This window comes from Sciurus vulgaris (genome assembly GCF_902686455.1).
Source record: "Sciurus vulgaris genome assembly, chromosome: 6".
Lineage (NCBI taxonomy): Eukaryota > Metazoa > Chordata > Mammalia > Rodentia > Sciuridae > Sciurus > Sciurus vulgaris.
Window position 1 is genome coordinate 127,800,313 of NC_136466.1, and position 13,660 is coordinate 127,813,972.

The window sequence follows — 13,660 nt, forward strand, 5'->3', positions numbered from 1 at the left end:
TTTATCGTGGCATTCAAGATTCTTTGCAACTTTGCCACACCTACCTTTCTATCTTGTTTCTCAGCTATATACTCCATCCACATCATTCTTCAAAACATTTGTTGTTTGATGATTCCATTACTTTGCTCATCTTGCTACCTGCTACTAGCCAACCTATCCCCAGCTTCTAGGTACAACTCAAACAGCACCTCTTCTTTAAGCCTTCCCTAGCTCCTTCCATGCCACCACACATAAGTGATCCTAAATAAATTTTTGATATAGCTAGTATTTATTAGATTGTATATTGTAGTTTAGTTCTATGCTGAATTGTCAAATTTTAAAATATCATTCTTTCAGTAATATTTATTGAATCATTGTGCCTAATGACAAATGTTGGGTGTATAGTAATAGACAAAATAACCTGGCAGCCCTCTTCATGTATATAGTCTAAGTAGGGGCAGTAAACTTTAAATATACACAAATAAATGTGCGATTTTGAACTGTGATGTGTGCTATTAAAGAATACTGGCTTTTAACAATAGAGAATAGAAAAGGGCTGAAGTTGTGGCTCAGTGGTAGAGCACTTGACTAGCATGTGTGAGGCACTGGGTCTGATTCTCAGCACCACATATAAATAAATGAATAAAATAAAGGTCCATCAACATGTAAAAAAAATTAATAAATAAATAAATACTTAAAAAAAAGAAATCTTAGGTGAAAAAGAGCTTATACCAGCATTATACTACAGAACTTTTTGTGATGTAAATATTCTATTTGAGCTATCCAACTGCTAGAAAATATGAATATGGAGCACTGAAAATATGCCTACTGTCTGAGAAACTGAATTTTAATTTTAGTTAATTTACATTTAATTAACCACATGTAGCTGGCAACTACTGTATTGTATTGAGCTAGGCAGACTTAGAGCATTTGGGGAATTGACTGAGAGCCTGTGTGATCACAACATAGTGAGCATGAAGGATGAGTGGCAACTGGTGGGCAGAGATGAATATTGAGGACTTTTGGCAGTAATAAGGAATTTGCATTTTATTTTTTATATAACAGAAAACTGGGGCTGGGGTTGTAGCTCAGTGGTAGAGTACTTGCCTAGCATGTGTGAGGACACTGGGTTTGATTCTCAGCACCACATATAAATAAATAAAATAAAGGTCCATTGACAACTAAAAAAGATATAAAAAAAAAATGGAAACTGTTGAAGTGGTTGTGGTAACTGAAATGACATCTGGCTTATTTTTCAGTAACTACCTGTAGGACAGCCTACCAAATGTTGTCATTCAAGTAGACATTTTATTTTATAAGAATATATAAATTCCTCAAGATTGCATGTGTGTATGTGTGTGTCTATCACTAGGGATTGAACCAAGGACCTCGTGCATGCTAAGCAAGTCGAATACCACTGAGCTACATCCCCATCCCTTTTTATTTTTTGAAACTCATTAGGTTGCTGAGTCTGCCCTTGAATTTGGAACCCCTTATGCCTCAGCCTCCAGAGTAGCTAGGATTACAAGCATGTGCCACAATGCCCAACAAGACAATTTCTTTTGAAGATGCAGAATTTTCTATGGTTTAGTTCACTAAGAGGATTATATCACTTATGGAAAAGCAAACCTTTCTGTCTGTCCTTTCTTCTCTTGTCTTCCAGAAGTGCTATTCCCAAAGGCAAGAGGACTTTGATCACTCTAAAGAGAATTTATATTACTGCATGACCATTTTAAAGAACCATTCTTTGTCTTCCATTTTAGAAAAAAAGAAAGAATCTCATGATGTAAGAAATTTTGACTACACTGCTCGAAGCTGGACTGGAAAATCTCCTAAACAATTTCTGATCGATTGGGTTAGGAAGAATCTTCCTAAGAGTCCAAATCCTTCCTTTGAAAAAGTCCCAGTAGGTAGATACTGGAAATGTAGGTATGTTTTTCTGGTTAACTGGAAAGACTCTTAGAAAAATGTAAAATGAAACTTTTCATTTGGGAAACTTTGATTCCACATTCAGATTCATAGGGTGTATAAATCATTATCTAATGTAGCACCTTCCATGAAAATTTTAAAATAATATAAATTTAAGTTCATTATTAATGATTTCTCACTTTATTGATCTAACCTCAGCTTTAAATTTTTTTTTTCCTTGACTTCTTTGTAGGGTAAGAGTAATTAAGTCTGATGATGATGTCCTAGTAGTATGCCCTACAATCTTAACAGAGGATGGCATGCAAGCTCAGCACCTGGGAGCTACTTTAGCCCTGTATCGTTTAGTGAAAGGACAGGTGAGATTTTTTTACGCCTAGGGGCTTCAAAATTCATTTGTGAAATAATGGGTATGAAGGTTAGGCATTTCCAGTCTGAAATCTGAAGTGCTCCAAAATCTAAATCTTTTTGAGCACTGACATGATGACACAAGTGGAAAATTCTATACCATGAAACTTTTCTTTACAAAGAAAATTATTTAAAATATTGTATAAAATTGTCTTCATTCTATGTGTGGAAGGTATTTATGAAACATAAATGGATTTTGTGTTTAGACTTGAGTCCCATTCCTAGATATCTCTTTATGTATATGTAAATATTCTAAAATCTAAAATCTTTGTCATCCAATGCATAAGCGATACTAAACCTGTATTGTAAAATTGTACACTAGACTGTGTGTATATGAAAGGTAGTATTTACTGATTGCTTCTTTTAATTGATCTTCATTTCTGAATATTTATAGTTTGACTTCCTTTCACCACTAAACACAACTCAATCTCTCTCTCTTTTGACCAGAAGTCCAAAAGAGACAGTTTGATTGATCCAGTTTTTAGCTATACTAATTTACAGATTAAAAGTGCAAGTTGGTTTGAATTAAAGAGAATTTTTAATTCTCTTTATATGTCTCTTTTAAACATTATAGACATTGGTTCCATTTTCAACTTTGGGCTATATGAATTATATATTTCCGGTTTGAGGAAAGATTAAAATAAAGGACAACTGAAGGAAGCTCTTTAAGAGAATGCATGTTCTTTTTAAAATTTGGCTTGTTAGCATTTCCTTTTTTTAATAAATGTATATGTTTTTTCATGGAAAGTTAGAACCATTGAAAATTTTAGATGCTAATTAGGTAGAACTCCTAACAGTAGTTCTAATTTCTGGCCAAGTTTGTAATGACATTATTTTCATTTTGCAAAATAAGGTATCGTGAGCTGTGTTTACTTGATAAAAATGACAATGTCAGAGAATTTTGGGTTCTTTTATACCATAAAATTAGATTCCATCCAATATAGTTCATTTAAAATACTTTGATCTATAACTTTCTACAACTGCCAAAATATCAAAGGGAGCTTAGTATGTTTTTAAAGTGCTCTGTGGTTCATTTACATTTTATATAGCACCACTGTAGGAATAAATAATAAACATTTATTCAATAGAGTACCATGCTCTAGGAATAAGCACTTTGCATGTACTGGCTTAAAGTTAACCTCAGAATATACTTATGAAGAAGGGACTATTATTAGTCATTTTTAAATGCAGACACTAAGGCACAGAAAAGTTACTCCCCCCAAAATCACATACCTAGTAAGTCAAGAAACCGGAAAATAATATGCAACTTATCAATTTGCATCATATGCATATGTATCTTAAAGTAGTAACTTACTAGTTTGTTCAATAACATTTTGAGAAGAATATAACTATCCTTCTAAGCTATGATCTGCTGAATTTTGATATTCAGTAGTGAAAATAAAATACTGCTTTTTATCCCCCCCTATAGTCTGTTCATCAGTTACTCCCTCCCACTTACCGAGATGTTTGGCTGGAATGGAGTGATGCAGAAAAGAAAAGGGAAGAATTAAATAAAATGGAAACTAATAAGCCACGTGATCTTTTTATTGCCAAACTTTTGAATAAATTGAAACAGCAGCAGCAACAGCAACAACAGCATTCTGAAAATAAGAGAGAAAATTCTGAAGATCCTGAGGAATCTTGGGAAAATTTAGTTTCTGATGAGGATTTTTCTAAACTGTCTTTGGAGTCAGCAAATGCAGAAGATTTGGAACCTATTAGAAACCTCTTCAGAAAGTTACAAAGCACACCTAAATATCAGAGACTTCTAAAGGAAAGACAACAGTTACCTGTGTTCAAACATAGGGATTCAATTGTGGAAACCCTTAAAAGGCACCGGGTAGTGGTTGTGGCAGGTGAAACAGGGAGTGGTAAAAGCACTCAAGTCCCACACTTTTTATTGGAAGATTTGCTTCTAAATGAGTGGGAAACAAGCAAATGTAACATTGTCTGTACCCAGCCCCGAAGAATCTCAGCAGTGAGTTTAGCCACCAGAGTGTGTGATGAACTGGGCTGTGAAAATGGACCTGGAGGAAGGGTAAGATATTGTACTCCTCCTCAGTGAGTGATGACATTACTTATCTTTGCTCTTGGGATCCAGCTGGAACCTGGACCATATTTGATTCTGGCTGTTATTGTTCATTGTATAGCATGTTTCAGACACTTCTCATGTGTTCTCTGATAGGATATTATGCTATTGTCCTTCATATGAAAAGTTTATCACTAATCCTGTCATTAAAATTCTCATGTAAAAGAAAAATTTATTACCTTTATAATTGAATGTTCAAATAATTTACATACAAAGTAAATTTACAAACAAAATACATAGACAAATTCAGATTTTACTCTTATATCTTTTGTAAATCTTTTCTATGGAATGCATTCCTTGAATGATTTTTATTAATTCTTTTTAAAGAGCAGAAGGGAAAAACAACATAGATGAAAATTCTATTTTCAAACCACAGTTTTTTTAAATGGAAAAAGTTTTTTTAAATGACTATTTATTGTCAAGCCTTTCATGTTCACAAAATTGACCAAATCTTAACCAGACTGACTATAAAGAATAGGGATTTATTTAATTAGTAATTAAGCTGGTTAGAACCAAGTATAACAAATTCTGCTTCATATAAATTTCAGTTTACTTGAATTTTTCTTTCTGGAGATGGCATGTAATATTTTCATCTCTAAAATGAGCACCTTCTCATTATTATTTTTTTTTTTATTTAGCTTATTGTTTGGGTTTATGTTACAGAATATAGGAGGGAGGATAGAAAGTTTCTTAACTCCAATATAGGGATGACAGACATATATACAAAACAAAGGAATGATTTCAGGAGTAAGAAAGTGTGATAGGAATGGATGGGACTTGAAAATTTCCATTAGGTGTGATACTCACTGCATTCAGCTGCTTTACAGGATTTTGGTGGAACATCATACAAAGTTACAGAAGCTGTTCTAAAATTCTGTTCTTGAATACCTCAGTGTTTTTGCTCCAAGATAATATAGTAGGAAATTAATTCAACATTTATTAATGTTTTCATAATCATATAAATGGTACTTGAAGCCAGGTGAGCAGCTTTTTGTATCAACTCCTTAAATGGAACAAAGTTTTTTAGCTTTATGTAATTGAAACTGTGGGAAAACACTTGATGATAATAAATTGCATTAAATAGATTTAGATTTTAGATTTTAGATTAAATAGATTTAGATTTTGTATAATGGCAAGATCAGCACTTATGCTTCTTTTTTTTTCCTTTTTCTTTTTCTTTTTTGGTACAAGGGATTGAACTCAGGGGCACTTAGCCTCTGAGCCACATCCCTATCCCCAGCCTGTTTTTTCTACTTTTTACAGCCTATTTCCCAGATTACATTTGAGGATATAATCACAGCTTTGTTTTCTCCTTTCAGAATTCTTTGTGTGGATATCAAATCCGGATGGAATCTCGAGCTAGTGAATCTACCAGGTTACTTTATTGTACAACAGGAGTTTTGCTAAGGAAACTTCAAGAAGATGGTCTTCTAAGTAATGTGTCTCATGTTATTGTTGATGAAGTAAGTAAATTCTATAGTTGTGTCCAAATAAATTCTAAACATTTTTGTATTAAAAAGATATTACGTCTACCATGCAGAGTGGTGCGCTCCTGTAATCTCAGCTATTTCGGAGGCTGAGGCCAGAGGATTATAATTTCAAGGCCAGCCTGGATTATTTGGCAAGCAGCCCTGTCTAGAAATAAAAAGGACTGAGAGGTAGAATGCTCATGGGTTCCATTCCCAAGACTGCAAAAATAAAAACTAAAAGCAAAAAGATAGCCAGGCACAGTGGTGCATGCCTGTAATCCCAGCGGCTTGGAAGTCTGAGGCAGGAGGAGCGAGAGTTCAAAGCCAGCCTCATCAAAAGCGAGGCACTAAGCAACTCAGTGAGACCCTGTCTCTAAATAAAATACAAAATAGGGCTGGGGATGTGGCTGTGTCGAGTGCCCTTTAGTTCATTACCCTGTACAAAAAAAAAAAAATTGCTTTAATACTAGCAAACATTTGTCTTGTGCTTACTGTCAGATATTTTACATATTATAATTATTTAATTTTCTCTAACCATTGTCTCATGTTAATTATTTAATAATGCTCTTTAATATTTGGCATATGCTTGATACTGTTGAAAGGATCATATACCAGCACACACACACACACATATATAAATTCATTTAATCTTTTTAGCAATCTAATGAAATGGATATTATCTTTATTTTACAGTTGAGGAAGTCCAAGTACATACATGTCACGTATTGCTAAGTTTAGGTAGCCAGTAAGTTCAACAACTTCAACCCTGTCATTCTGATACCAGTCTAGGCACTTTACCACTATGCTGCCTCTCATCTCCACATTTAGTTTTTGTAAGGTTTGCTCTAACTCTTAAAACAAAAGACAAAAAAATCATTAATATGTCATTTTTTTCTCTCTAGATGTACCTCTACTTGAATCAAATTGGATCACACTGAATTATGCCAAGTTTCACATTATGATTATTTTAAATGGCATACTAGCCTAGTGTATGCAAAGTAATTTGATTATCTTTTTTTTCAAAAAGTGATAAGATATGTAGCATTTTTATTATTCAGAAAATACTAAAAATTTCTCTGTTGTGACGTTTTTGTAAATATTAATTCACTGAGTTCAGAAAGCAATAGTAAAAATTTAGTCATTCATTGATTTTTAATTAATCAACAACACAGAGATTATTTGGTTGTTTTCCTCCTTTTGGTTAGGAAATATTAAAATAGAAAAAATAATTATATTTTGGTAATAGGTAAGCATAGGAATTTTTATATAAAGAGTCTTTTTTCCTTAGGAAATTTCTGGGGACAGAAATTGTACCTTATCACTGATATGTTAGAAAGAGGCCAAATGGCTGTTTAGTAGGCCTGTGGGTAACTCTGTCTTCACGGAAGGGTTATCCATAGGGTGCACAGGACGATGAGTGTCACAGTTGTGGCTTTACATGGCCCAGACCTAGATTATATCCATATCATCAAGAGTCAGAACGAGGCAAAAAATATATTTGTAATGAGAAATATTTACTACTAGGTGAGTTAAATTATTTCTGTCAGCTAGTCAGTAAGTTCTCTAAAACCCCCAAATTATTGGCAGAAAATTGCTTGGGTAAATATAAATCCAGATGAACCATAATTTGAAAACCAGACCAACTTCCAGAAGCTGTTTTCTTTGATGTTTGGTATTAGCATATATTGTAGACATGATTAACAGAATTAAGCTTCCTTCCCTGTGATACCACAACCTCTTGAACAGTAGAGTAAGAATAAAATAAGCCCAGTGAAATTCCTTATCATGTTAAGTATAAGAATGTAAGAGATGTTGGGATAGAGTTCATTAATTATACAGGACTCTTTTATGAAGATGCTCAGAACAGTATTCCTGGCCTTTCACTGGGGAATTGTGTGATTAGTTTTAGTTTATAGTCAATGTAAATTAAGTAACTTGCTGGCTGCCGTTATACTTACATACAATTTCTGAACACCTATCAAGTGAACTTAATAATCCACATATTTTTATTAGTTCTATTTTATATCCTTAACTTTTTTTATATAATCTTTATCTGTATAAATTACCATCTGTTTGATGGCCAGATTCATGTCATCCATCAGACATTCTCCTTCCTGACCTTCAGATGTAAATATCCAGCTACTTTCTAGATGCCTTCAGTCTCAGGAACTTGGAATACAGCATTTCCAAGACTCAGCATCACCTCTTCTACTCATTCTTTGTGTCTTGCCCTTCTTCTCTACTGAATCTCAGTGAACCATGTTAAGGAGTTGAGACTTTATGCTAATGAGTCAAGGAGGGTAGTGATGAAAGCATTTTAAAGCAGGAGAATCATATGGTTTGAGTTTTATTTTACAAAATAATTGCTCAGGAGTCTGAGGCAGGAGGATTTAGAGTACAATCACTTAGTCATACCCCCAGAGTAAAAACATTCAAGCTGTTTCTGAAAAATTCTTTCTCCCAAGTTCCCTAAATCCTTTTACCTACTCATGTTTATTCTGCCTTTTTCAAGTTTATTCACTTTTCTGTAAATTCACTGGTATCACCCTTGTATGAGACCACCATATCTTATTAATTACTATAAAATCCTCTCATGAATTGAACTTCAGCATTCAGTTTTATTCTCCACCACTACATTTACCACATTATAGCCAGTTACTTTTTTTTTTTTTTTTTTTTTTTTTTGGTGGTACCAGGGATTAAACCCAGGGGTACTTAACAATTGACCTACATCCCCTTTTCATTTTTTATTTTGATACAGGTCCTCACTAAGTTGCTGAAGCTAACATTAAACTCTAAATCCTCCTGCCTCAGACTCCTGAGCAATTATTTTGTAAAATAAAACTCAAACCATATGATTCTCCTGCTTTAAAATGCTTTCATCACTACCCTCCTTGACTCGTTAGCATAAAGTCTCAACTCCTTAACATGGTTCACAAGGTCTTACACAGTTATTATTGGAGTACGTCTGTAGTTTCATCTTTTGTCTATCTCCCATCCCATGCTGAAGTCATTATTTTTTATTTTCCCCTGAAGTACATTATAATCTCCCTTTCCATCATATTTATTATTTATTTTTTATTTATTGGGTACTAGAGATTGAACATAGGGCCTTGTGAATCCACCATGATTTTATATGCTGGTGTCCCTTGACCTAACACTTTGTCCTCCCTTTCTCATCCTGTTTGTTTTTTCTTTTCATTCTCCCCCTGCCCTTTCTCAAATTCATCCTTCAATTCTCAGAATTATTGGCAATTTTTCTTAGTACCCTTCCTGATTATCTGAATTTTTTGTTGTAGATGGACACAATACATTTATATTATTTATTTTATTTATTTTTTTATGTGGTGCTGAGAATTGAACCCAGGGCTTCACATGTGCTGGGCAAGTGCTCTACTACTGAGCCACAATACCAGCCCTACAATATCCTCTTTAGGACTAAAAATCCTTAAATGAAGAGGACTGTCAGGGTTGTTTTTAAATCCCCAACATCTAAAACAATGCTGAGAATTTACTGTTTAGTAGGCTCTGTTCTGAGGGTTTTATCTTATTTGATTGTTACAACAACTCTATGAAGTTTACATAATTTGTGTTTTCTTTTTATAGAAGAAGAAATAGACCTGGAGATATTTAAATAACTTTCCCAAAATCACTAAGCCAAGAACCAAACCCAAATAATTGATTCCAGAGCTCAAACACTTAACCACTACTGCCTACCTTCCAGGCCAGTGAATGACAAAACCAATTTTGTTATCTATATGTACTTTATGTTTGTGTAACTTCAATTTGTTATAAAAGGGTATAGAAATAAGAATACAGAAAGAAGATAGACTTATACATTCAGCAGATATTTGTTAAGTCCTGAGAATATACCTTGTCTATGCTATATAGCAGATTTACAGTGCTCTGCCCTAAAGTGCATTCACTGAAGGGCATAAAATTCTTTTTGGTGGATGGTGAGAGTGACCCTTTCAGATTGATACTGATTACCTCTATTTTTCTTATATAGTGGATAAACCATTTATCTTGTGTAGTGGTGATAATAGAGTTTTATATTAATGGCAGAGAGTTAGGAGTCATTCCTTTCTTTACATGAAGTTTGAGAGACAACCTGGTCTTATCAGCCATATCTGGTCACTGGCTTTCATTATAAAGACTGGTCTTATTTTCAGTTCTAAGGACGTGCCTTATTTTAAACATACAGCTTCCTCTCTCCAAACCAAGTGACTTTACACTTGAATAATTGATTAACTTTGGGTATATTTGAGTGTCTGATTGTTTAAACCCCTTACTACACCTTACATATGATTAATTTTGATATTTATATTAGGTTCATGAAAGAAGTGTCCAATCAGATTTCCTACTGGTTATCTTGAAGGAAATTTTACAGAAACGTTCTGATCTACACTTGATTCTGATGAGTGCCACTGTGGACAGTGAAAAATTTTCTACATATTTCACACATTGCCCTATTCTCAGAATTTCAGGAAGAAGTTATCCTGTTGAGGTAAGTTTTTCTAGTAGTGGGTGTGTAAGCAGAAGCTGCATTCCCCGAACATGGTCCCTTGTAGTTTGAACCCCAGAGTATTCATAGGGTTCTGCAAGTCAGGAGAGGGCCTGGAGAGGGCCTGGAGAATGACATGGCTGGTGCTGCCTTGCCTGAGAAGGGATAGGATGGAAAGGAGTGTTCTGACAACTGACCTGAAGGCTATAGAACATGAAACTTAGTTCCACATCAAAACCATTATAATCAGATAGAGAGTGGCGACCTGGCTTTGAGAAACTCCTTTTTTTACCCACTCTCAAAATTAGGGTTGTCTTCAAAGCTTCTTTTCTACCTGTTTTTAATGCTTACCTTTTTTAGTTCAGCTGCTGAACTCTGTTAGCCATTTTCACATTTAAAAAATACATTATAATATAATTTGTCCTGAGACTTAAGTGACAAACCCACCTATATTAACCAAATTCTTCATTCCCAAATAATATTGAAAAAAATTGTTTTTATAATCTAAATTAGTTTGGTAGCATTCAAAAGGTGGTAATCCCCTTTTCTCTTTATTATATTTCTGAAATGAATCTGGGTTCACCCATTTCTATGCCTGCTCTATGCAGGTTTTTCATCTTGAAGATATAATAGAAGAAACAGGCTTTGTATTGGAAAATGACTCAGAATATTGTCAAAAATTTCTGGAGGAAGAGGAAGAAATAACCATTAATGTTACTGGCAAAGCTGGAGGAATAAAAAAGTACCAGGTAAGAAGAAAATCTTTTGAAAGAAATCTAGTAATGATATCCAGGGCATAACCTGCCATGTGAATTTCACATGGCTCACACAGTAGATTTGGGTTTAATTTGGTAGAAGAGAAACAGATATGAGTTTGAGTAAATTTTAAAGATCATTTTTTTAAATCTTGTTTCAGTCTTTAATTTGTAACATTTAATTTTTTTTTTTTTTTTAACCTTATTCTGGGCCATTTAAACACATAAAATCAAGGGCTATGTAAATAAGCAACTTTTATAACAATTTCATAGCAGTGATCAATTATTGAGGAGTAAATTTATAGTGATTTTATCTACTTTGTCTTTTCACCATAGGTGATTAGAATAGTGAAAGCCCAAAATCTAGATCTATGCAATTGGTTTTCTTAGTACCCTCTCTCCTGGCAATCGTAGGTATACAGTGAAGCCATTTGGGGCAAGCACAATTCTTCCCAGGGAGTTAGTCTCAATTGTGGTTTTTTAGAAAAATCAGGAAAGCAATGTCATCCCACATTTTAATTAGTGGTACAACATCCAGCATTTTGATTACATCTATGATTTTATTTGTGTTTCATGCAAATATCCAAACTGATGGAAACAAAGTTACCTTATCTTTTAATTAAAAGGCAGATAACCTCAGAAAGCAAAAGCTAAAATCTCTAAAATTCCAGAGATAGAAATTACAAAGTAAAAAACAACTTTAGAAAAGTTTAGTTATTTCAAAAGAGATTGTTGGAACTCAGTAGCTGAGGTAGAATGTAGGAGGAATGAGGCAGGTATAAATTACCTTATTAAGAAGTTATTATGACTCTCTTGGCCTGACTGCTTTGTAATTGCCACAGAATGATTATAAAGTTTTTCTACAATTTTTCTTTTAGTAAAAACATGCAAAATAAATAGGTTTTGCTATTCTTAAGAACTGGATAAAATTAAATTATAGGAGAGATTTGAAGTTTTAAACTTGTCCCACTTGAAAATTGTACTTTTGCTGTGTTTTAACAAAAGTAGTGATGACAACAGGGAAAACAGATTTGAATGGATGCAATAAATCCTTTTTTCCTTTTTAAAAAAATACTTAATGTTTTCATTCAGCTCTCTGTGTTTGGGTTTCTTTTAGGAACACATCCCAGTTCATACTGGAGCAAGTGCTGATTTAAATCCTTTTTACACGAAGTACAGCAACCGCACTCAGCATGCTATTTTCTACATGAATCCTCATAAAATCAACCTGGATCTCATTTTGGAGCTTCTTGTATATTTAGGTAGATTTCTGATGTCTCTCTATTTTGATAAAACATTATTCTATTAGGTCTTTTATTAACATTTTATGTGCTTTTTTTTATCTTTTGAAAAATTTCAGACAAAAGTCCCCAATTCAGAAATATTGAAGGAGCAGTATTGATCTTTTTACCAGGTCTCGCTCATATTCAACAGTTGTATGATCTCCTGTCAAATGATAGAAGATTTTATTCTGAACGGTAACTATAAATCTTCATTGTATTCCTTGTAATTTTAAGATAGAAAAATGTTTGATACAATTAAAGTCTTAATCAGAGTTTTCAGTCTTTTCACCTTAAGTGAAAATTGTAATCAATGAATTAAATCTTTGTGTTTAACATTTCTATTATAGCATTTTATATAGTAAAAATTTATACATACTATAGCTGCATTTGTTCTATTTTCTTAGTATGATTAAGCAGAGAGAATCCTCTGATTAAGCATAAGATGGTGACTCTCCTCCCCCAATCCACTTAGACTTATAAAAATTCAACAAGAAGCCGGGCAAGGTGGCGAATGCCTATAATCCCAGCGACTTGGGAGGCTGAGGCAGGATTGTGAGTTCAAAGCCAGCCTAGCAACAGTGAGGCACTAAGCAACTCAGTGAGACCCTATCTCTAAATAAAATACAAAATAGGGCTGGGGATGTCGCTCAGTGGTTAAGTGCCTGTAAGTTCACTCCCCAGTCATACCCACTCCCCCCCCCCAAAAAAAAAAAAAAAAAAAAAACAAGATTGCAAATTATCATCCATACATATTCAGTCAACTTCATCTGTTCTGATATAGTTTATTATTGTATGTTAATGGTTTTCATGTTAACATTAGGACATTGTTTTAACTTCTTTATACCCTATATTTCATATACAATTTGAGCCTCCTTAATACAAAATTTCAAGTTTTAAATATTTAAAAATCTGAAACAATTCTCATCCCAAGCATTTCAAAGAAGGGATACTCAGCCTGTAACTTTTTTCATATTATATGGGATTTTATTTAACTATTCTGTGAACTTTTGTGTGCTTAAATTTTTCATAATAAACCATTTGAAAGTTGCTTTCTATATGCAAATAAACTTTGTTATTCTTTGCAGTGTCTTCTAAAGAGAAACTCTTGCTAAGAACTATGATTTTAACTTTCAGATATAAGGTGATAGCTCTGCATTCTATTCTTTCAACTCAAGATCAAGCAGCAGCATTCACACTTCCTCCTCCAGGAGTCAGGAAGGTAAAGTTCAGTACATTGAATTTATAGT

At 33.6% G+C, this 13,660-nt stretch overlaps 1 protein-coding gene across 2 annotated transcripts in view; it reads left to right on the top strand.

Moving 5' to 3' along the window:
- The window catches only part of DHX29 (DExH-box helicase 29), a gene marked incomplete at its 5' end in the record, with an annotated part of 44,951 nt that overhangs the window by 18,285 nt on the left and 13,006 nt on the right, over nucleotides 1-13,660 (top strand). For both annotated transcript variants that reach the window (XM_079145257.1, XM_079145258.1), the window contains 9 exons: nucleotides 1,743-1,908; nucleotides 2,141-2,264; nucleotides 3,743-4,351; nucleotides 5,722-5,865; nucleotides 10,202-10,378; nucleotides 10,984-11,124; nucleotides 12,248-12,392; nucleotides 12,491-12,608; nucleotides 13,548-13,632. In XM_079145257.1, coding sequence (XP_079001383.1) covers nucleotides 1,743-1,908; nucleotides 2,141-2,264; nucleotides 3,743-4,351; nucleotides 5,722-5,865; nucleotides 10,202-10,378; nucleotides 10,984-11,124; nucleotides 12,248-12,392; nucleotides 12,491-12,608; nucleotides 13,548-13,632 — 1,709 coding nt within the window. The remainder of the gene's footprint in view (nucleotides 1-1,742; nucleotides 1,909-2,140; nucleotides 2,265-3,742; nucleotides 4,352-5,721; nucleotides 5,866-10,201; nucleotides 10,379-10,983; nucleotides 11,125-12,247; nucleotides 12,393-12,490; nucleotides 12,609-13,547; nucleotides 13,633-13,660) is intronic.